At 42.2% G+C, this 25,017-nt stretch overlaps 1 protein-coding gene across 2 annotated transcripts in view; it reads right to left on the bottom strand.

The window, feature by feature from the left end:
* AMPD3 (adenosine monophosphate deaminase 3) overlaps positions 1-23,703 on the bottom strand; it is a 31,403-nt gene extending 7,700 nt beyond the window's left edge. Inside the window, exons 1-7 of one of the 2 annotated variants that reach the window (XM_075848716.1) lie at positions 23,542-23,703; positions 10,092-10,317; positions 5,819-6,035; positions 4,747-4,912; positions 3,802-4,018; positions 1,964-2,093; positions 252-446 (exon numbers count right to left, since the gene is read on the bottom strand). In XM_075848716.1, coding sequence (XP_075704831.1) covers positions 252-446; positions 1,964-2,093; positions 3,802-4,018; positions 4,747-4,912; positions 5,819-6,035; positions 10,092-10,312 — 1,146 coding nt within the window. In that variant the 5' untranslated portion in view covers positions 10,313-10,317; positions 23,542-23,703. Of the gene's footprint in view, positions 1-251; positions 447-1,963; positions 2,094-3,801; positions 4,019-4,746; positions 4,913-5,818; positions 6,036-10,091; positions 10,318-17,444; positions 17,704-23,541 lie in introns of those variants that run through there. The other variant, XM_075848717.1, reaches the window with a different exon arrangement.
* Between the last annotated feature and the right edge of the window lie 1,314 nt (positions 23,704-25,017).

The raw sequence follows: 25,017 nt of genomic DNA, 5'->3' as shown, positions 1-25,017 counted from the left end.
AATGTAGGATTTATAAAATACATTGATACGGAAAAACACAAAGGCAAATTGTATTTTTAATTGGCCTTTTAAAGAGCTGAAGACTTTACAGAACCCCCAATACTCTACTTCTCAGGTCCAGAGTTGTCGGAGCCGAGTCCTGGTGATATTGAATAAACTCTTATTTTTGGACTCCATCAATCTTTCCGGGTCCTTTATTACGAGCTCCTATAAATCGTCACCAGTACATTACAGACTAATGTATATATTACCGCATGGACATCCAGAGAGTCTACAGTCAGGTCATACGGATCCATGTGGAGACTCTCGAATAGTTCCTTGAGTGTCATCTTCTGCCCATTCTTCTCCGCCACCACCCTGTCCGATTCCGTGCGGTAGGTGTGCTTAATGAAGCGGAGCAGATGCTTCTGGTTCATGCAGGCGGCAGCGTGAATATGGGTGTCCACCTAAACACACAGAAAACCAGGAGATCAGTTGTCCTCTTTGTCTCATAAGCGTCATCATACCAGAACCTTGTGACTCATCTCAAGGTCAAGTTACCAAAAAAATAAATCAATGTCCATAGAAGCCACACCTCTAGACCATTAAAAGTATCAAGATCCACCATAACTTATCTCCTGATCTCCTGATGTTCCTCCATACTGTTCAGCTTGGTCAGCTCACCTAATTATTTATATCCGTACCACCCAAACCGCACAACTTGTCTCCAGATAACCTCACCAGAAGATCAATGTCCATACCAGCCGAAATAGAAGACTTTCACATGATCATCTCAACAAAGAATGTCCACCCAAACTCTATGACCTACCTCATAATCACCGCAATTAATGATGAATGCCCATAACGCCCAAAGTGTCTGATACTGATCTCTAGATGAGGTCACGAGAAGATCGATATCCACACAACAAAGTGTATGACACGCTCCCAGATGAGAAGTAAAAGTGGTAAAGTCTACATAACCCAGAAAATCGGATTGGTGTCTAAGCGTCCTACTAATATTAATGTCCACACCACCCAAACCCGCATCATTTATCTCCTGAATATTTTACTAAATTATACAAACCTGAAACTATATTTATTGGACTATTTGTCCCAACGTTCACCCCAACCAAACGGCAGGACTGTATGAAGACCATCTCAACAAAATACCAAAGACCACCTGAACCAAAGTGTATGACTTATCGAATGACCATCTCAAAATATCAATGATCACCAACACCAGACAATCATCTGACCAAACTGCTGTCTTATCGAAGGATCGGCTCAATAAAATACCAATGACCACCTGAACCCAACTGTATGACGTATCTAATGACCATCTCAAAATATTAATGACCAGTGACCACCAATACCAGACTTCTTATGGCACATGATCACCCTACCAGACTGGTATTTTTTTGAGAGAGTCTTTAGTTAACAGTCTCCTCTCGATAAAAAAAAGATGTACAGAAGAGCAAAATCTCATGAATGTGACGTACAAGGGGTCTAATCATGTGGACAACCTCGTTCCATAGGGCATACAGAATTAATAAAGCAAAGGGGGTATCAATTATAATCCCCCCTATCAGCCAGGGAAGAGTCGCTGGAAAGGGCAGCGCGGACTCTGGAGGACCTCTGGTGTCCATGTTTTACATTGGGCGTCCACTGCCGTCTGATGATTCTCTTGCCGAGTCGTTCCCTTGGCAGTAAAATCTGAACAGTTCATCACCAGAAAATGAAAACCCTTTAAAGATCCATCAGGACTTACAGGGGTGAAGCTATGGGGAGTGCAGAGGTCGCAGTTGTAGTTAGACCCTAGGGCTTGTGGGGGCACATATGTGGCAGAGCGACCTAAGAGGACACAGGATCATAAATGGTCATTGGGGGCACGGTGTGTGTGTGTGGGGGGGGGTCATGTTACAGATTTTGCATTGGGGCCCCGGAGCTTTAGGTCACACCCCTGCGGATTTCTAAACACATTTACCTTCCTGACGTTATAGAAGTCGCGGTGAGGGACACTTTTCAGTTCTTTCAGCTCGGACATCTCGTTCATCATCTCATGAAGGTTGAACTTGGATCCCAAGAAGTTGAGCCTGCGGTGACAGTAGGTTTTCCTGTGGGAAACATTGATAAAGATAATAAGGATCCATGTTATTATTTTTACAGTGCACATTTGGCAGATCCCCAGCGAAGGGATCACAGTAACGTCCACTGGCACCGGCTCCAGCTATATATGCAACCGCATCAGACTGCTGGGGACTCCTATCTATAAAGTGGTCACTGAGCGCTACAATAACAAGTTACCGTCCTAGATCAGGGGACATTAACCCTTTCTCGGCTTGTTAATTTTTTTTTTCCATACATAAAATCCCTAGCGTGCCTCTTACATCTCTTCACCATTAGGACACAGCTACGATCTGTGACTCCAGTTTAGCTGCATTGTTTATTGGGAGTTTTAATCTGTAATCCAACCTTCTATATCATCAGACTGCTGCTTGGTCCTTCACCCATGCTTTATACTGCAGCTTTGCTCTATTAAGGCAAAACTATAACCAGTGACTCCATTGTCTATAGGTCGTCTCAAATCCATCTTTCCAATGCAGATCCGTCCTTTAGCCATGCTTTACACTTCAGCTTTGCTTATTTAGATTGCTAACAAACTAAAAGCAACTGAACCACCAGTGAAGAACAAAAAGGATTTTTTGGAAAACTGCTGCCCAGGGACTGGAGTAAATGAAAGTCATACGTTGGGCATTGGTTGTATGGATCTGATGTTGTTGCTTTATGGTCATCACTTTTCCTGGAGTTAATAAAGATAATTTTCCTAAAAATAAAAGTCTCTGTGATTTCCACGTCCCCAGCGTCAGAGGAGGTATCATGAGTGACGAGCCGTCATGTTGTCCTTTGTTTTCATACACGCTTGTGGTATGCAGCAGAGACTCGTCACCGGCCATATAATAATCAGTTTATTGTACCGGAGTCCTGGGCAGATCCAAACATCTCCAGACGAAACAAGACAAACCAGTTTATGAAACCTTTATATCTGGGAAGAACGTCGCTTGCCAGCACAATGTGTCACAGGTTCCGGTGATGACTCCGGCCCCCACCTCTCGGCTCTACCCTCCTTCTGTCAATTCCACATGCTGACCAGTTACACCAGGGGTTTGTCAAAACCTTCATAAACAGGCCTACGAATATGGACGCCACCTCATGTGAGCTGCTCGACCAATAAAACGTCACATGCCGTCAGTGGAGAACAGAACCCGATTTCATAAAGGCCACTGGGGAAAGAGTTTATTGGGGGCCCCCGTCCCACCTGATCCCCTTTGCAGCCTCATACAGGAGAAGGGGCCACCTCTCCACCTTCGTCTCGACTGGATAGGATCACCAGCAATCAGGGAGGTTAAGTATTGGAGACCCCCCTTAATCCCCAAGATGATGGATGCCCAAGGACACATGCCCTCCCTATAATCTGGTCCTGGTAGAGGGAAGCAATCTGCTCCACTGACATATACAGATGGGGGTCCTGTGGGTGCCAAGCCCATGTTGGTCCCATCCCGTCCTCATTTCCCATGCCAGACATGGCCACAACACCACGCAAAGAAGAGGGGTCTCTTGTCCTTGGGTAGAGGGTGTAGTGGCGTGAACTATGAGAAAGGGGCTCTATTTTAATCTTTTTAGGGGCCCTCCTTTCCTCAATGTGTTAACCTTGCTATCGGTATGGATTTTCTGTTCCTCTACAGCCGCCATTAGCCAGAACTACGGGACATCCCTGATCATTTCACCATAAAAAAAAACCAAGACATGAATTTCATGACTTACGCTGGACCATCAGCAATGAGAGCCAAGATATGACTGAGGTCAAAGGTGTAGGTCTCAAGGTCGGGATAAGGTAAACTCCTGGGGTCATTGGCTTCAACCATCTCCTTGTTGTTGTAGACATACGGAATCCCCCCTAACATCTTGACCACATAATAAAGGTTTGGGGGAACATTTTCTAGATTGTAAGGATCCTCGTCCCCTGGAGGAGGGTTAAAGACTGTAAAATAAGAAGGAATGGATAAACGTGGAGTTATATTGTATGTCACAGACATAATGGTCAATTACTTCAGATGATCTCTTCATTGTATAGATCAAAAACATTCCGACAACTTCAAGGTATGATCATATAGTGTATTAACAACGTATTATATGGTGTTCAATACCCTACTTACAAGTATATAGAGGATGGTGTAACCGCAACTGGCCCCTGAAGATGATCACTTATGCCCACATTTCATATTTTCAGGTAGCAATGCCCCTTTTGGGGTCAGCAAAAATTAGGTTGTTAATATACATACCCGCAAGTGTGATATAAACATATAGCATGGTATATCCAAGTCCTGCCTTAGAATACTCTAAATCAAGGGTGCACAACCACTGCCAGACTGCACTACTTCAAGGGGCTCACAATAAAACTAAAGTTGCCCCCAAATATAGTGCTTGCCAGATAGCGTCTCAAAATGTAATGCCTGCAAAAGAATACCGCCCCCATTGAGTACCCAAACCAGAAAGCACCCTCATTACCCGTGCCCAGCCAGATGGTGCCCCTGTTAACAATGCTTTCTCCAGAGGAGACCCATTATGGCTCCCGATACTTATTTCCTCCTCTGGATCTCAGATTGCCCACTAGGTCGCTGCAGTCACATGCAGTAATTAATTACAGCTACGTCAGACAGGGCGTATGGGGCAATTAAATTGTTCTAAAAGAAAGTGAACCCATTATACCTGGAAACACCTCATCTTCCATCTTCCAGCTTTCATCATTCATGGTACACAAGTACCGGGCAGTGGTTCTGGGGAAGCGGTGATACGCCAGTCGGGAGTACTTTTCCCTGATCAGCAGAGCTTTGGCGAGTCCAATTGCAGCCTGTTCATAATCATCAACTGTGACCTGCGGAATATTTTGCAGAACGTTTAGTTTAGGTTGAAATATTTCCCTCCGATTTCAATAGTATGAATGCATTGGGGCTCATAGATCAGTCATCCCACTACGGAAAATATGAAGTACTTTAGAAACCATGGAGTAAAAACATAGCCCCCACCTAGTGGTACATTGTAATTTTATCATCAAGTAAGAAGAACTCTGTGTCTCAGCATTACTTCAGCTCAAGTACAGACACTTTTTGTCAGTTCAAATGCTTTACAATTTGCTGCAGATGTCGCCATTTTTTGTGCCATGGCAAATGCAACTAAAGTGTATGAATAAAACTTTAGATATATGGTAAAATCATTCTTGCTAATTTATATTTTATCCAATCAAGAAAACAACCAACTCTTCACCCAACCAGTTCATTACCCAACCAACCCGCTCTTCACCCAACCAACCCTTCATCCAAACCAACCAACCCTTCACCCAAACCAACCCTTCACCCAAACCAACTCACTCTTCACCCAACCAATCTGTTACCCATCCAACTCTTCATCCAACAAACCATTCAACTCTTCACTCAACCAACTCTTCATCCAACCAACCGACCGACCGACTCTTCATCCATTTAACCAATTCTTCACCCAGCCAGTTTTTTATCCAATGAACCAAGACATTAGCCAACCAACCGGCCAACCAACCAACTCTTCATTATACCAGCTCTTCACCAAACTAACTCTTTACCCAACCAGCTCCTCAACCAATACTGCCAAATGTGCATGTCTATGGGGAAGTCAGCTGTCGGTATAAACTAATATTCGGACGATTTCTATCTAAAGTGTATGGCCAGCTTAAAACTTCGCTCAAATCTTTGTCCAAACAACATGCAATTATCTTTAACGAGATAAAATATATGAGCAATGTTCTTACCCCAGCACAGTAATCTCCAGTTATGGTGACTCTCTGGAATTCGGGAACATCATATGGAACTAGAACAGTCTGTGCCGGACCACGTAGTGTGGGAAGGGTTGGTTGGATAGGAGATACGGGTGATGGAATTGGTGTTATGGTGGATGGAGCCTTCCATTCCAGAGGGGGCATTTGAAAAGACAAAGATTGGGATCGAATGATCTTAAAACTTTTCTTCCTAAATTCCAGAAAAGAACAAAGCAGAACAGATATAGATTTCTTATGTTATATGCCACTATTTCCTTAAAGATTATCATTGTGTCTATGGTGAGTGCATATGATCAATGACAATTCATCTTACGTGTCTTTGGGGGTCATTAACCATATTTCATACTAAAGGCTTATATATTATATTGATTGTTGATTCCAAGCATGGTTCCGCTCGCATTCTATTCATAAACCAGGATGCGCAGATCTATAGGTTCTTCTTATTATAGAACAGTGTTGCAGAGAACGGAATGTAAAGAATTCATGATCATTAATAAGCCATGCTACATCTGTAGCTGCAATCTATAGGGCATGTATATATTTCCATGACAATGTATATATACACACACACACACACACATCTGCAATTTAATGGTGGAGCACACCGTTGTAACTGATACTGTAGTCGATCATAGTAGTGTAACAGGGAAATTAAATGATAGTATACAGCAAAGTTGGGCAGGAGATCCCAGAACACATGCATACTGATATACATACATACTCATACATACATCCATCCATACCCAGTATGTGCCATGATTTGTATGTAGGAAATGCAAGGGAGGCACAAATGATGTATCCCCTGCTACTCCCAGACCATTCAAAAAGTTCTACTTTTCCCTAATCCAGCCATATCTGCTCTTACCCTTTCTCTGAATCGTATACACACTGATACTTTATATATGAGGGAGAAACGAAAATGGAGACATTTTTCTTGGAACTTCGCCCAATGTTGCATATGTTTCTAAGCATATTATATAAATTTATTCTCCTTATGCCATCTCATGGCTGCCGTACATATAGACCAACATTTTGTTAAAAAATTGGTGCATTTATTATTTTTGTAGCCACGCCCCTTTTTATAGACTTTTCAAAGCGTTCAACATCAGCGTAAAAATTATCAAAACATACATCAAATTTTGCGCCAGGTGCTTCATTTTTAGCGCATTTTGCTTTGTACATCTAATAATAGGGTTTGTGATTTCCCAGATGAAGTTTCCAAAACTTTCGTCCTCTAATGTAAATATTGCAGTGGAAGTTTCCGGAGCTCTGGGGTATTTTATCTGCTTTGTAATAAGACTATAATATCCGGACACATCCAGATGTGATGATTATAGATCTGTAGCTGGCTGTGTAATAATTCACTGCATGCCGTACATTCCCGGCTCTGGTCATCGTTTGACTCGTGTTTGTAAAGTTATGGCAGGTTTTCCAACAATCTAATCTAATAGCTGACAGATCCTGTGCCTGTCCCCGTGCAGCTCACATGCCGGCGGATACTATGGAGACTATCAGATCACGGCTGACAAGAAAACGTTGCGGTCTTCTTTAGAAAGTGCCAAGACGGTGTACAAGACCACAAAGAGGAAACTCCGGGAGGGGTCCACATAATAAAATTATATTGGGGAACTGAAATGACACCAGTTCCTTAACCCAAACTGATTGCAATCTTTACATATCTGACCCTGGTTATGCCTTTTCCATACAAAGCTACTTCTAAGTCTAAGTTTTCTCTCGTGCTGCCCCCACTCTCTGGAACTCTCCTAACACAGCCCTACATGAGCTTCCAGCCCTATACATTCTCCATACTATTTCTTCCTGAAGATGGCAGTGGCCTTCAGACAAGCTCCCTCCTGTATCATCTACAGTACTGGCCCTTTAGTTGGGATCTGGGCTCTATAGATACTATATGTATTGTGTGTAATTTAGCATTGCAGTATTTCAAAAATGTTTCAACTATTGGAGACGCCTAACCAATTTCTAGGGTTGCGATCTGCCAATAAATCCATTTCACAGACAAGTTGAAACATTGTATTTGTTCTAAGCTGATATTTAGAGCCTAGTGTCAGTCCTCTGCTAGTAAGCACAGTGCAAAAATGTATTTACCCCTCCAAATTTTATTTTATAATATTGGCATAAGGAGAAGAAATGCATATAATATGCTTAGCACATATATTCAACATAAGAGGCGGCAGACGAGGCTATTATAATCAGAAGGAGGACTATGACCAGAGCCCCATGCGACCTAAATAATGGGTTTATATCTGGCGCTTTTCAGGGTCATCACGATTATCTCAGAGACGTTCGTTAGATCAGTTGCATGGCACTGAAGAGGAAGTAACATATGAGCAGATTAAGAGATTTATGTATACAGCTCCTATGCAGACCTATGCTTACAGACAATCCAATCCCTAACGCTGCAATGGGCACTTAATAGTCAGGAACAACATAAGTTCTATTCATAACTCCGACCCGAATAATCAATTTTGCAAATTGGACAAATTTCCATTTTACTGATGTCACCTGCTGCTTCCTCAAGTTTAATATTAACCCTCCCCGTGTTATCTGCCCGGCACCTCAGACCTCTCCTGGGATTTCCATACAGAAATAAAAGGCACGTCACCTGTAAGTAAATATTAGATTCTTATCTGGTGATGTACAAATCATATACCACACTGCGAAAATGTGATCACGCCTGTGTTATATCCATGGGGAAATAGAAATGAGGAGCTCAACACCTCAACAAGCCCCAGGTGCCCGGGATCAGCCCTACCCAGTAATGTACATAGAAGAGAGGGGGCCTGAACGACAAAAATGGGCCCCCAGTATGGTGCCAGCTACAACCCAGGACACAATTGTCATGTGTGTTATTATTAGTATTACTACTACGGTATGACGCAATCTCTATGGCAGAGGTAATACACACACCTGACTGGCAGATTGGGGTAAATATGAAAGATGGCACCTGCCCAATACAGCTCCTGCCTCATCCAAATGACAGATGGCTTTATGTGCGGTGCAAGTGGAGGGCGGATGTAATCTGTAACTATAGAGACACATAACTCTGCATAGGAGCTGTATACATAGAACGGGAGGCGATTTTTGATTAAAACTTTTTGTAAAGTTGCTTCATTTTCTGTTTAAAATGCATTGGCGCAATAAGAAATATATTGTTGAAAAGGTGGGGATAATTTACGGATGTACCAGTCCATAATACGTTTTTAGCCGTGCTCTTTTTGTGCAACTTTCTTTAAATCTGTCGTACAGGTCACAGAAAGAGGTTAAAAATGGCGCATGTTTTTAATAATATACTACACACGCGCTCATCGCTCCAGACATTTTCCAGCGCACATTACGCCACTTTCCTGGCACATTTTGTTGGGTTAATGCGCCTACATGGTCACATGTCCTGGGCAGAACGGGAAAGCCACCTTTATAGGCGGAGAAAGAGGGCATGTATTGGTATTGTTCGGCATATTGCTATTATTGGATACATTTCTAGAACCGTCTACAATGATACATTCAGTAACTGCATTAATTCCAGATCTGTGTTGACAATGATTCCGGAGGCTGTCACATGACCCTTACAGTTGTCTTCCTCACATCAGCACCTCTAATTTTGGGCACCGGTGTAGATAACCGCGTCAGTCAAGGACATGCTCAGGGCAGGCTGTCAATAACCTGACAAAGGCCCACAGACTGAAGCCTCACCTATCATTAACATCGAACAGCAAATGCTAAATCCAGCATCTCAATAATTCATTTTAATTTTTGCATTTAGGAAAAATCTGTTGCTACATGGAAACCATCATCAAGCAGGGTAGCTGGGTGTCTGTATTTAGAGCTTTGAGGCTTTATTAGCATCTAAATAGACCTTGTGTTATTGTTGTTCCTCTAGGTTTTCCCATGACACAGAGTTATGTAGCGTCAGAGACTAGAAGATGTGTCTTATACCCGGAAGGATAGTATGGATAATATGGGGAAAATTCCACTAAGGAATATTTAAAACCTCGCAATTTAGTTCAGTGCCAGTCAGCTGCATCTACAGTCAGCAGAATATTGTTGTGTTTTGAAACATGCTTAGAAACGAGAGAGAAAATATTATTTTTCTATTTCTTAATATAAAAACAGGAAATCATGTTCATTGTGTCAAGATGTTGGAAAACCTAAGATTCTGTTGAACCAGAGAATTGTGATGTGTTAGAAATTACAAACTGCTACGTACAATAACTGCGCCAACACAAACCTTTTAACAATTTCAGCAGATTTCTGTTCTGCTATTTCCTTCTCCAGTTCACGTTCTTTGGCCTCCTTCTGTCCAATAGGACAATCCTCCGGCACAGTGAACAGGGATAAAGCATCTTTACTGTCTTCTTCTCGAAGAACTTTAGCAAAAACTTTCTCAGCAAGAAGTCGGACTTGTTCATCCACCTCCGAAATATTAAGGCGAGGGAAGTGTCGCGGCATCTCTCCTAAAGAGTGAAACAAGATAGAATAAGAAGTCCTGAAAAGATCAGAGATCAAATAAAACTGGAGGAGACACCTGGACCGAGCTCACAAGCTTCAATGGCTTCATCTACTGTACGTTCTATCGAAAAACTATTCAAGTCACCATTATATATATATTTACTTTGTTAGAGGTGCAGTAACTATCACTAAGCAACTAAAAGCCTGTTAATTGGTTTTGCTTACAAACAGAGTGGGGGAGGGAAGTGACAACTGCTCTGAGCACATTTCTGACTCAGAAAAGTTGTAGTCCTTTTACGAGCTTATTCACACGGTTCTAAAAAACAAAGCACATTTCATTGCTTGCACGGACTACTATAATGCTGCCCCCTATATACAAGAATATAACTGCTATAATACTGCCCCCTATATACAAGAATATAACTACTATAATACTGCTCCTATATACAAGAATATAACTACTATAATACTGCCCCCTATATACAAGAATATAACTACTATAATACTGCCCCTATATACAAGAATATAACTACTATAATACTGCCCCCTATATACAAGAATATAACTACTATAACACTGCCCCTATATACAAGAATATAACTACTATAATACTGCTCCTATATACAAGTATATAACTACTATAATAGTGCCCCTATATACAGGAATATAACTACTATAATACTGCTCCTATATACAAGAATACAACTACTATAATACTGCCCCTATATACAAGAATATAACTACTATAATACTGCTCCTATGTACAAGAATATAACTACTATAATACTGCCCCTATATACAAGAATATAACTACTATAATACTGCCCTCTGTATACAAGAATATAACTACTATAATACTGCCCCTATATACAAGACTATAACTACTATAATACTGCCACTATATACAAGACTATAACTACTATAATACTGCCACTATATACAAGAATGTAACTACTATAATACTGCTCCTATATATAAGAATATAACTACTATAATACTGCTCCCTATATACAAGAATATAACTACTATAATACTGCTCCCTATATACAAGAATATAACTACTATAATACTGCTCCTATATACAAGAATATAACTACTATAATACTGCCCCTATATACACAAATATAACTACTATAATACTGCTCCTATATACAAGAATATAACCACTATAATACTGCCCCTATATACAAGAATATAACTACTATAATACCGCCCCCTATATACAAGAATATAAGTACTATAATACTGCCCCTATATACAAGAATATAACTACTATAATACTGTTCCTATATACAAGAATATAACTACTATAATACTGCACTCTATATACAATAATATAACTACTATAATACTGCCCCTATATACAAGAATATAACTACTATAATACTGCCCCCTATATACAAGACTATAACTACTATAATACTGCCCCCTATATACAAGACTATAACTACTATAATACTGCCCCCTATATACAAGAATGTAACGACTATAATACTGCTCCTATATACAAGAATATAACTACTATAATACTGCTCCTATATACAAGAATATAACTACTATAATACTGCCTCCTATATACAAGAATATAACTACTATAATACTGCTCCTATATACAAGAATATAACTATTATAATACTGCACCCCTATATACAAGAATATAACTACTATAATACTGCTCCTATATACAAGAATATAACTACTATAATACTGCTCCTATATACAAGAATATAACTACTATAATACTGCTCCTATATACAAGAATATAACTACTATAATACTGCTCCTATATACAAGAATATAACTACTATAATACTGCCCCCTATATACAAGAATATAACTACTATAATACTGCCCCTATATACAAGAATATAACTACTATAATACTGCTCCTATATACAAGAATATAACGACTATAATACTGCTCCTATATACAAGAATATAACTACTATAATACTGCCTCCTATATACAAGAATATAACTACTATAATACTGCTCCTATATACAAGAATATAACTATTATAATACTGCACCCCTATATACAAGAATATAACTACTATAATACTGCTCCTATATACAAGAATATAACTACTATAATACTGCTCCTATATACAAGAATATAACTACTATAATACTGCTCCTATATACAAGAATATAACTACTATAATACTGCTCCTATATACAAGAATATAACTACTATAATACTGCCCCCTATATACAAGAATATAACTACTATAATACTGCCCCTATATACAAGAATATAACTACTATAATACTGCTCCTATATACAAGAATATAACGACTATAATACTGCTCCTATATACAAGAATATAACTACTATAATACTGTTCCCTATATACAAGAGTATAACTACTATATACTGCTCCCTATATACAAGAATATAACTACTATAATACTGCCCCTATATACAAGACTATAACTACTATAATACTGCTCCTATATACAAGAATATAACTACTATAATACTGCCCCTATATACAAGACTATAACTACTATAATACTGTTCCCTATATACAAGAATATAACAAGTTTAGGTATGTACAGCAGGTATTCATTACTTTCATTGATTGGAACCTTTCTGGTATGTATTCCTATAGAGATGCCTATGTGTGATGTAATTATATAAATCTGTCCTGTATAATTATATATTCATTATAGAGATTCGGTAACTTATATTTGGATTCGCTCCTGACACTCATTATGAAGCTTCTCTTTGCATCGTTACAATGTATTAAACCGAAGTCGGATATGGAAATATAAAGCTGATCCAATGTAAAAACTAAGAAAAAGAGGCAGATAAAGGATCGTGCAATCACTGCGATTTAAGCTCTGAGGGAATGTCTTCTTCTGTATTCAGCTCTTATATCCGGATGTTCCATCAAGGTCTTATTTACTTATTATCATCATTAATTTGCATTATTTCTCGTCTCTTATCCGTTGAAGGGACAGGGAAGCACCAGGTGAAATATTTTCATGGGCCCTGGAAATCCTATCGGGCTGAAGTCGGAGGCGTAACACGAGGCTCCTGGACCAGGGTCTCCGTCCTCACACTTGTTATTGTGTAAAATTACTCCATATTGTATAGGATCTTTATACATAGTAAAAGTTTTCATCTTGGTATATTAAGGTCTGCCTATAGTTAATACTTTATTGCGCAATTACCATAATACGCCATCTTACTTCTACACCGCTCCTTGAGGTTAGTGCAGCGTGGGCGTGGCGACACGGCGTGGAACAAGATTTGTTGTAAAATCCCGGGTAAAGCGAAACTCTCAGACCCCAACGAAAAATCTCTGACAGGGCCCCCACCTACAATGTGCCGCAATACTAGTCTTCTTATGGGACCCCGTGCGACTTCTACCTCTGCACCCCCTATGGCCACTCCCTAAATCCCAAGATTACTGCGACCGTGCTTTGGCTTCTAATTTTCCTTATGAAAAACAAAAGTGATCTAGAAATAATCGCAAACAATCCAGCCAAATTCCAGAGACAAACAATGAGGTCACGTTGCTGTAATCCTTCAATTCTACCACGGCTCACGCGTAACGCTATGTCACTATTGAACTCTAGCCTTATAAAGGCACACGGCACACGTTGCGGTCATATACCATGTCGTACCGCGGTTTTGTGAAAATGTTATATGGGCACAATGTGTAAACACTGTAATATTGCTTATGATGGAAAGGGGTCTATGGGTTCCATAAAGCACCACTATCTCTGTGAGACGGCAACCTCTGAATCCACGGTAGTTAAACTTCCTTCTAGGAGTCCGCATCGTCATGCGAGGAGATAACATCATTCGAGCAGTCAACAACATCATTAGAGGACACCACCTCCACGAGAAGCCGACGTCCCCCACGAGAAGCCGACGTCCCCCACGAGAAGCCGACGTCCCCCACGAGAAGCCGACGTCCCCCACGAGAAGCCGACGTCCCCCACGAAAAGCCGACGTCCCCCACGAAAAGCCGACGTCCCCCACGAAAAGCCGACGTCCCCTACGAAAAGCCGACGTCCCCCACGAAAAGCCGACGTCCCCCACGAGAAGCCGACGTCCCCCACGAGAAGCAGACGTCCCCCACGAGAAGCCGACGTCCCCCACGAGAAGCCGACGTCCCCCACGAGAAGCCGACGTTCCCCACGAGAAGCCGACGTCCGACGAGAAGCCGACGTCCGACGAGAAGCCGACGTCCGACAAGAAGACAAACACCATTTGAGGAGACATCATATGAGGAGTCAAAAACAATTATGGAGCAGTCAACAACATCATTAGAGGACACCACCTCCACGAGAAGCCGACGTCCCCCACGAGAAGCCGACGTCCCCCACGAGAAGCCGACGTCCCCCACGAGAAGCCGACGTCCCCCACGAGAAGCCGACGTCCCCCACGAGAAGCCGACGTCCCCCACGAGAAGCCGACGTCCCCCACGAGAAGCCGACGTCCCCCACGAGAAGCCGACGTCCCCCACGAGAAGCCGACGTCCCCCACGAGAAGCCGACGTTCCCCACGAGAAGCCGACGTTCCCCACGAGAAGCCGACGTTCCCGACGAGAAGCCGACGTCCGACAAGAAGCCGACGTCCGACGAGAAGCCGACGTCCGACAAGAAGACAAACACCATTTGAGGAGACATCATATGAGGAGTCAAAAACAATCATGGACTCAACATGATATGAGAAGTCCACATTACACAAGCAGTGCCGACCTTCCCTAGCGATAAACACAGAGATGACTAAAGAGAAACGCACACAACACAATACAATATTTATTTAGCAGCGTTTACAATGTAGGACATCAAAGAAGAGCTATAAGATCTGTGACTACCAAGCCAAGAATACATTACTGTGACTGGTTCGACTGGTTTGAGTTTTTTCCAAACCTTTTCAACCATTATGTACATGAAGTCATTTACGGTATGAACGATGAGCTTATATTCTTTCTATAGTTCACAGAACCCCGGCCCGTGATCGCCAAGACCTCTGGCTCCTGTTTTGTATGGACAAATCTTAAACATACGTCAATATTGAAGAAGCACCATTATTAAAGCTGAAGGACCACATGCAAGGTCATGGTGGCCAACATGGCGCCCAAGCCGGTGCACTGTAACTTATCAAAAATGGCCTTTTAGTCCATATAATAAAGGGAGAAACACTTTGCATCATGGTCCTCGATAGTAACGGAGACTTCCAAGGAATAAGACATTGCGTTACATTACAGGTCCGTCAACTCTTCAGGTCTGTTTGGAGTAATTTCCAGTGAAGCCGTATAAATCGTAGCTTTTGGACTGCAAATAAATCAGCTCCATGGACTTCAGAATTAGAAAATTTATTTTGGCGCCCCCATCCTCTCGACGCGGCTATCTCTATGACAGGTGCCCCACTGACTCAATGCAGACACTTCTCTTATTAAAGTGATAACGATGCCCCCATCGATGTTCCCAACTCATCCACGTTGCTCTTCCTACTGCATATCTGTCATTTCACTGGGAACTGGTGACATCACTAAACTCTTTCATTTAAACCAATCACCACCCTTTTCATAAATATTAGCTCCGCCCATAAAATGTCTGCCGCCATTGTGCATGGTCAGCACTATCTATGGGTCGGTTCTGCTAGTGAAATGAGAGATATTATGTGATGACATCTTCCAAATGTGCAGTATGATCAGCTTATATAATACTGTGATCTTGATTGCCACGTCCGATCGTATTTCGCAGTGGTATACAGTAGGGGGGGTTATGGGATCAAAACAATCCCCAGTCCCTGGCTGAAAGTTCTGGCAGCCGTTTCCTTCGCTCTACTCTTACATTTGTGTCAGATGACCGCACATGGAATCAGGTTGTGAATAAACGTCGTAAACGTGGGGTCATGTGACACGGCCTCTATTGATCATTAACCCCCCCCCCCCCCCTTGAAGAAATATTGCATGCAGCTCTGGAATTGAGAGTATTCCTGTCTAACAACTCCACGGGAAGAAAACTTTTCACACAATATACAGATCCATGGAAGAGGATGTTGGCATTGACCCAGGGTCCGCCTGCACATAACAAGCAGCTGCCTATGTAATCTCTGAGGCCGCAGAATATTACTTCACACCGTGACTTGCAGTTTACATCAGATGTGAGGGAGCCGAAAACAGGAATACAACAACTTACCCAGGAAACCTTTCAAGTGTCAAAATTTCAATTTCCGGAAGCGAAAGAGGAAGCAGAAAAAAAGTCTGTGAGCTCTTAGTTGTATCATAATTTTCCTAAAATGTATCAAGACCAAACCCCCTGATACAGAAGTCAATATAAATATAGATCCATCTATATAGGTCTATATATATATATATATATATATACACACACACACACACATATATATATATATATACACACACACACACACACACATACATATATATATATATATATATACACACACACACACACACATACACACACATATATATATATATATACACACACATACACATATATATATATATATACACACACATACACATATATATATATATACATATATATATATATATATATATATATATAGCAGCTACATGTAAACACAGCCGGGGGGTATTTTTTTATGCAAAGTCAAGTCTGAAACCAGAGCTGAAAAAGGAAACCTTGAGGTTACATGAGGGGTACTTACCTACTGTTCCAGGTACTGCCATGGGTCCTGCACAGAGGCCACTTATCACAGATGATTATGTCCAAAACAGATTTATTTCAAGTGATATTAAACTTTGCTCAGTAATCTCAGGACTGGAAGCTAAATTCAAAATTATTTTAGAAAAGCCAAACTTTTGGTCGGTGAGCCGGGGTATGCTTGTTAAGACAAACTTATAGCAGGCAGGGTCACCCAGAGCTTTAATACCCAAACCTCTATTCAAAATAGATCAGCTCAGTCCTATTGGACCTCCTTGTCTACAGTAAATGAGCCCAATCCTGTGGATTTTAGTCTTTTACTGTAGATGAGCTTGGTCCTGTGGGTCTTAAGTCTTTCTCCACAGTAGGTGAACCCAGTCCTATGGGACCTTCTCATCCAATGTAGGTGACCCCTGTCCTATGAGGCCTATGTCCTTTTCAACAATAGATCAGTTCAATCCTGAGGTACCTTAGTTTTGGTGCACAGTAAATCAATTCAATCTTGAGCAAACTTAGTCCTGGTCCACAGTAGATCAGTTCAATCTTGAGGGACCTTAGTCCTGGTCCACAGTAGGCGAGTCCTTTGCGCAGAGTCTTTGAGATGCTTGTCTGATGCTCTTCTTCCTCTCTCGTCTCTCAGTGTGAGCTCCGCTTTTATTGCCGGGATGTTTTCATCAGAGACAAGTATAGGAGATGGGTCAGGCTGGGAAATATGAAGACTTTGAACAAGACACCGAGGAGGAGGTCGGACTGAAGACAGATTAACATCTCCCGCATCTCTGTAGGGAAGTATTTTTAGAGCAGATTATGGGCTCTGCTATTGCTCCTCCGGTAACTCTACTGTACGGTGTTTTTATAAGTCAGCACCACCCGTCAGTGGGGAAGTAGAGACACCTGTTTATCATAAGTATCACATTGGATCACATGTCACAACACAACCGCATTGTCTAGATAACTCTCGTCTGACTCAGGGAGCGAGGACTTCACAGCGAGCACAAAATGCATTTCGAGAATACAAAATTTATATGTTGAAATTTGTGACAGCAAAAAACTAATTTTGTGAACACAGAATATGTGTTGTGTTCACAAAAATTAATATACTAATCCAAAATTAATTATTTAAAACATATTTTGATTAAAAGGTTATTTTTCGATAGTTTTGTCCTGAAATGATTCATTACTAGTGAAATTGATTTGAGAGGACGAGTTAATCAAAACATAATTTTTTATTTTTTTTTGTGCTGACAAAGTTAATTTTGTGGCCAAAAAATTATTTTTAGTTTGACAGAATGTGTTTTGTCCTTCAAATAAATGTTTTCTTTAGAGATGACATCATTGTTGTTGGCTACTTGCCTGTAAATAACTCTGTGTCACGTATTCTAGAATACGTCAGTAAAATTTTAAGACAAGATACACACTCTGGGGTCATATACAAAAGCAAAATCGGTACAATGACATTACTCACTGAGGACCACTGCAAACTTCCTATCGGTTATCAATATGTATTCAATATACACTACCGTTCAAAAGTCTGGTTTTTAATGCAATATCTACATAGGTGTATAGAGGCCCATTTCCAGCAGCCATCACTCCAGTGTTCTAATGGTACATTGTGTTTGCTAACTGTGTTAGAAGGCTAATGGATGATTAGAAAACACTTGAAAACCCTTGTGCAATTATGTTAGCACCGCTGTAAACAGTTTTGCTGTTTAGAGGAGCTATAAAACTGACCTTCCTTTGAGCTAGTTGAGAATCTGGAGCATTACATTTGTGGGTTCGATTAAACTCTCAAAATGGCTAGAAAAAGAGAGCTTTCATGTGAAACTCGACAGTCTATTCTTGTTCTTAGAAATGAAGGCTATTCCATGTGAGAAATTGCCAAGAAACGGAAGATTTCCTACAACGGTGTGTACTACTCCCTTCAGAGGACGGCACAAACAGGCTCTAACCAGAGTAGAAAGAGAAGTGGGAGGCCCCGCTGCACAACTGAGCAACAAGACAAGTACATTAGAGTCTCTAGTGTGAGAAATAGACGCCTCACAGGTCCTCAACTGGCAGCTTCATTAAATAGTACCCGTAAACCGCCAGTGTCAACGTCTACAGTGAAGAGGCGACTCCGGGATGCCGGCCTTCAGGGCAGAGGGGCAAAGAAAAAGCCATATCTGAGACTGGCTAATAAAAGGAAAAGATTAATATGGGCAAAAGCACACAGACATTGGACAGAGGAAGATTGGAAAAAAGTGTTATGGACAGACGAATGGAAGTTTGAGGTGTTTGGATCACACAGAAGAACATTTGTGAGACGCAGAACAACTGAAAAGATGCTGGAAGAGCGCCGGACGCCATCTGTCAAGCATGGTGGAGGTCATGTGATGGTCTGGGGTAAAGTGGGAGATTTGTACAAGGTAAAAGGGATTGTGAATAAGGAAGGCGATCACTCCGCAACGCCATGCCATACCCTGTGGACAGCGCTTGATTGGAGCCAATTTCATCCTACAACAGGACAATGACCCAAAGCACCTTCAAATGATGCAAGAACTATTTAGGGAAGAAGCCGGCAGCTGGTATTCTATCTGTAATGGAGTGGCCAGCGCAGTCACCAGATCTCACCCCCATAGAGCTGTTGTGGGAGGAGCTTGACCGTATGGTACGCAAGAAGTGCCCATCAAGCCAATCCAACTTGTGGGAGGGGCTTCTGGAAGCATGGGGGGGGGGGAAATGTCTCCCGATGACCTCAGCAAATTAACAGCTCGAATGCCAAAGGTCTGCAATGCTGGAATTGCTGCAAATGGAGCGACCAAAGCAAAGTCTGAAGGAGAAAATCATTATTTCTAACCTTGTCAATGTCTGGACTATATTTTCTGGTCACTTTGCAACTCATTTGATAAATATAAGTGTGAGTTTTCATGGAAAACACAAAATTGTCTGGGTGACCCCAAACTTTTGAACGGTAGTGTATATTCATGACCCAACCCCAAGTAAAGCCCCATGCACGCGACCGTAAAAGTCGTCCGCAATTACGGACCCATCAACTTCTATTGTCCACGGACACCTTCCCGTTTATTTACGGGAAGGTATCCGGGCCGTAGAAGTGTACCGCAAAAGATAGAACATGTCCTATCTTTTGATTTTTACGGACTGTGCTCCCATACTTTGTATTGGAGCACGGGCCGAAAATGCGGGTGGCAGCCGTCCATGCCCGCAATGAGCCGTGTTCATGGGGCCTAACATACTAAACCTTCACATACGGTCAGACTCTTTGCCTCCATCTAAAGATTATTCCCTGTAGAGAAGAGCACGGGGAAAATATTCAGAATAGGATTTTATATTGTGTCATTAAAATCTATTTTGTGGAGCCCACGCTACATATTTATTAAGACGTCAGAGTTTGCGGACAATAAATTACATCAATTTTGTGCAGGGTCATACATGGAGAAGACGTGGCCTCGTAGCAATATCATGGTGGGGGCCCTTCCTGGTGCCGGTTAACCCGACCGTCCTGGTAAGAAAGGGGTCTAGTCCTTGTTCACCTTCATTCTCATTCCTTGTAGGAGAGAAGGTCATTATGACCCTTGACTTCTCCCCTCCCCCCCTTGTTTCGTGATGTGGACGCTCCTGTGGAGAGATGGAGACCCGCACAGGTCCACACTGCCCATGGAGAAGAAGAATGGGGACCCTAACCCTACAGACTCGCTTGTGCCCTCATGGCTACATTTCCGATACACACGTGAACTTGTTACAATTTGGCGCTTCCCGTTGAGGTTTTGTAAACACGACGTGAATGTTATTACGTCATTTGTTTTTTAGTCATTCTGTGAAGTTAACACATTTTTACTGCAGATCGAGATGACAAAAATAGTTTTGTAAACACACAACAGGTTTGTGTTTGTTGTAATGATATTGTACGCTGGAAACACAAAATGCCTTCACTATAATAAAACAATGTTTTCCGGACTCTTAAAAAGTTTTTGGGACAAATCAAAATTTATTTCCAGAGATTCTATCTTTTATATTTGTGTCAGGGCGGACAATAAAAAAGCCACATTCATTTTATTCAAGTTTTGTCCCAGACTGATACTATCTATTAGAAACCAAAATCGGTGGAGAAGTTAGCTACTTCCTCGCTCTCGGACGCCACTAATACATTATACTTCCCATCATGATTTGTTTTCAACCTTCTAGGCTATAAATGAAGGTTGTGCTCGGTCTGACACGTTCCCGATGGATAAATAATCATCTGGTTGTTGATACCAGATCGTGTCTCACATTCTATATGTAGAGAATCAAATAAAGTCCCTGCACAGTGAGATAGATGAGAAGGTTCTCTAATTGTGATTGGCTGCCAGGCAGATCCAAAAGAGGGAGGAGGAGCCTCTGGTTGAATAGGTGACAGAAAAAGCAGCTGCATAACAACGTAAATGAGTGACAATTGTAGGTCAGACAGCTACTTCCTGTCCCAGAAACTGAGGGCAAGAGAAATATGGAGCACAATCAGCTGAGCTTAGAGTAGGAAGAGACTGCACAGGAGGAAGAGACTGCACAGGATACTGGAGAGGTGCAGTGTATATGGCGTATACAGGAGAGGTGCAGTGTATATGGCGTATACCGGATAGGTGCAGTGTATATGGCGTATACCGGAGAGGTGCGGTGTATATGGCGTATACTGGAGAGGTGCAGTGTATATAGCGAATACTGGAGAGGTGCAGTGTATATGGCGTATACTGGAGAGGTGCAGTGTATATAGCGTATACTGGGGAGGTGCAGTGTATATAGCGTATACTGGAGAGGTGCAGTGTATATAGCGTATACTGGAGAGGTGCGGTGTATATAGCGTATACTGGAGAGGTGCGGTGTATATAGCGTATACTGGGGAGGTGCAGTGTATATAGCATATACTGGAGAGGTGCAGTGTATATAGCGTATACTGGAGAGGTGCGGTGTATATAGCGTATACTGGGGAGGTGCGGTGTATATAGCGTATACTGGAGAGGTGCGGTGTATATAGCGTATACTGGAGAGGTGCGGTGTATATAGCGTATACTGGAGAGGTGCGGTGTATATAGCATATACTGGAGAGGTGCAGTGTATATAGCATATACTGGAGAGGTGCAGTGTATATAGCGTATACTGGAGAGGTGCAGTGTATATAGCGTATACTGGATAGGTGCGGTGTATATAGCGTATACTGGAGAGGTGCGGTGTATATAGCGTATACTGGAGAGGTGCAGTGTATATAGCGTATACTGGAGAGGTGCAGTGTATATAGCGTATACTGGAGAGGTGCAGTGTATATAGCATATACTGGAGAGGTGCAGTGTATATAGCATATACTGGAGAGGTGCAGTGTATATAGCATATACTGGAGAGGTGCAGTGTATATAGCGTATACTGGAGAGGTGCAGTGTATATAGCGTATACTGGATAGGTGCGGTGTATATAGCGTATACTGGAGAGGTGCGGTGTATATAGCGTATACTGGAGAGGTGCAGTGTATATAGCGTATACTGGATAGGTACGGTGTATATAGCATATACTGGAGAGGTGCGGTGTATATAGCGTATACTGGAGAGGTGCGGTGTATATAGCGTATACTGGAGAGGTGCGGTGTATATAGCGTATACCGGAGAGGTGCAGTGTATATAGCGTATACCGGAGAGGTGCGGTGTATATAGCGTATACTGGAGAGGTGCAGTGTATATGGCGTATACCGGAGAGGTGCAGTGTATATAGCGTATACCGGAGAGGTGCGGTGTATATAGCGTATACCGGAGAGGTGCGGTGTATATAGCGTATACTGGAGAGGTGCGGTGTATATAGCGTATACTGGAGAGGTGCAGTGTATATAGCGTATACTGGAGAGGTGCAGTGTATATAGCGTATACTGGAGAGGTGCAGTGTATATAGCGTATACCGGAGAGGTGCAGTGTATATAGCGTATACCGGAGAGGTGCAGTGTATATAGCGTATACCGGAGAGGTGCGGTGTATATAGCGTATACTGGAGAGGTGCGGTGTATATAGCGTATACTGGAGAGGTGCGGTGTATATAGCGTATACTGGAGAGGTGCGGTGTATATAGCGTATACTGGAGAGGTGCAGTGTATATAGCGTATACTGGAGAGGTGCAGTGTATATAGCGTATACTGGAGAGGTGCGGTGTATAAGTAGATGACACAGGAGCTGGATACAAGAACAACAATGAAGTGGGCACAATAATGTGTATACCACGTAGTCGGTACACACAGGCTGGGTGCGGAGCTCGCTGTATACAGGGTAAGGTACGGAGATGTATATTATTAAAGTGCCGGTGACAGTGACTCAGGACTCCGGTTTCACGAGTTTGCTCCAACACTTATTACAATCATTATATGGGGTGACCCTCTGACCGCCCCAAACAATCATCCAGACCCTAACTTGGTGCCACTCTGTATCGTATCCTCATAAAGGGGAAGCAGCACCGTCACCACCACAGCACGGAGCTGCCACACACCCGCCCACATACAATCAGCAGCTCAAGGTCACGCTGGCACCTCGGATGTCCCATGTATCACCCCCCGGCTGACTTACCTGGGGTTCTCTCCGCTGGTGCACTAGATGGACGGGCAGAGACTTCAGTCCGGGCTCCGGGTTCAGTCACCTGCAGAGACTTCTGTCTTGTAACTCCAGGAAACTTCTTGCTCAGACTCCAGTCCCTCTGCTGGAAAATACATTTATTGTCATTCACGTTCTCCGCCAGCAAATTCCCCACACGAGACCTTGGAAAGGAGTCAAAGAAGAGCTAAATAAGGAGTCAGACGTGGACCTGCCCGCAGATGACACTAAATGCTGCTTGTAAATAATAGGGAGATGGGAGGTGAATGGACAAAACCTGCTGACACTGCAGAGCAAATACAACGATATAAGAGGAATCGGCACAAGAGCTAACAGTCTATGGGGTACATGACATTAATATATAGGGACAGACCAGAGGATATAGTTAAGGGTCTATGGGGTATATAACATGATTACATGGGGGGTGGACCAGAGGATATAGCACAGGAGGAGGTCTATGGGGTATATAACATGATTACATGGGGGGTGGACCAGAGGATATAGCACAGGATGAGGTCTATGGGGTATATAACATTATTACATGGGGGGGGGGGGGGACCAGAGGATATAGCACAGGATGAGGTCTATGGGGTATATAACATTATTACATGGGGCGGACCAGAGGATATAGCACAGGATGAGGTCTATGGGGTATATAACATTATTATATGGGGGGGGGGGGACCAGAGGATATAGCAAAGGGTGAGGTCTATGGGGTATATAACATTATTACATGGCGGGGGTTGACCAGAGGATATAGCACAAGGTGAGGTCTATTGGGTATATGACATTATTATATGGGGTCAGACCAGGGGATATAGCACAGGGTGAGGTCTATGGGGTATATGACATTATTATGTGGGGGGCTGATAGAGGATATAGCACAGGGTGAGGTCTTTGGAGATATAACATTATTATATGGGGGGGGGGGCAGACCAGAGGATATAGCAGCACAGGATGAGGTCTATGGGGTATATGACATTACTATATTAGGAGGGGAGATGAGGGGTTATGGCGCAGGAGCTTACAATCTATTAGGTATATAGAATATAAGGAGGGAGGATGAATGGATTTGGCGCAGGAGTTTACATTAGGACAGTGTTATAGGACGGGCACATTATAGGATACAGGAGTTTCTAATGACATTGTTATAGGAGGATGGGAAGATAGAGGATTTTGGCACAAGAGCTTACAATCTATACAGGTTTATGACATTATTTTATAAACCAGGAGGTTTACAGATTTGGCACAGGAGCTAACAATCGACAGCGTATCAGATGCCCTTTATCTGTGATGTCACTAAATTCACATATGAACTTCATGTATCCCTATAGATTACAGAGAAGCGCTGCGCTCACCCAAATCCAGAACACTTCCCCCTAAACAGTCGTCCTGTGTTATATCCATCTCTGCTACACGGGAATAGACGATGGGTGACGACTACTAATGGCA

This window comes from Rhinoderma darwinii, unplaced genomic scaffold (assembly GCF_050947455.1).
Source record: "Rhinoderma darwinii isolate aRhiDar2 unplaced genomic scaffold, aRhiDar2.hap1 Scaffold_4522, whole genome shotgun sequence".
Taxonomy (NCBI): Eukaryota; Metazoa; Chordata; class Amphibia; order Anura; family Rhinodermatidae; genus Rhinoderma; species Rhinoderma darwinii.
This window is presented reverse-complemented; position numbering and strand designations above follow the sequence as displayed.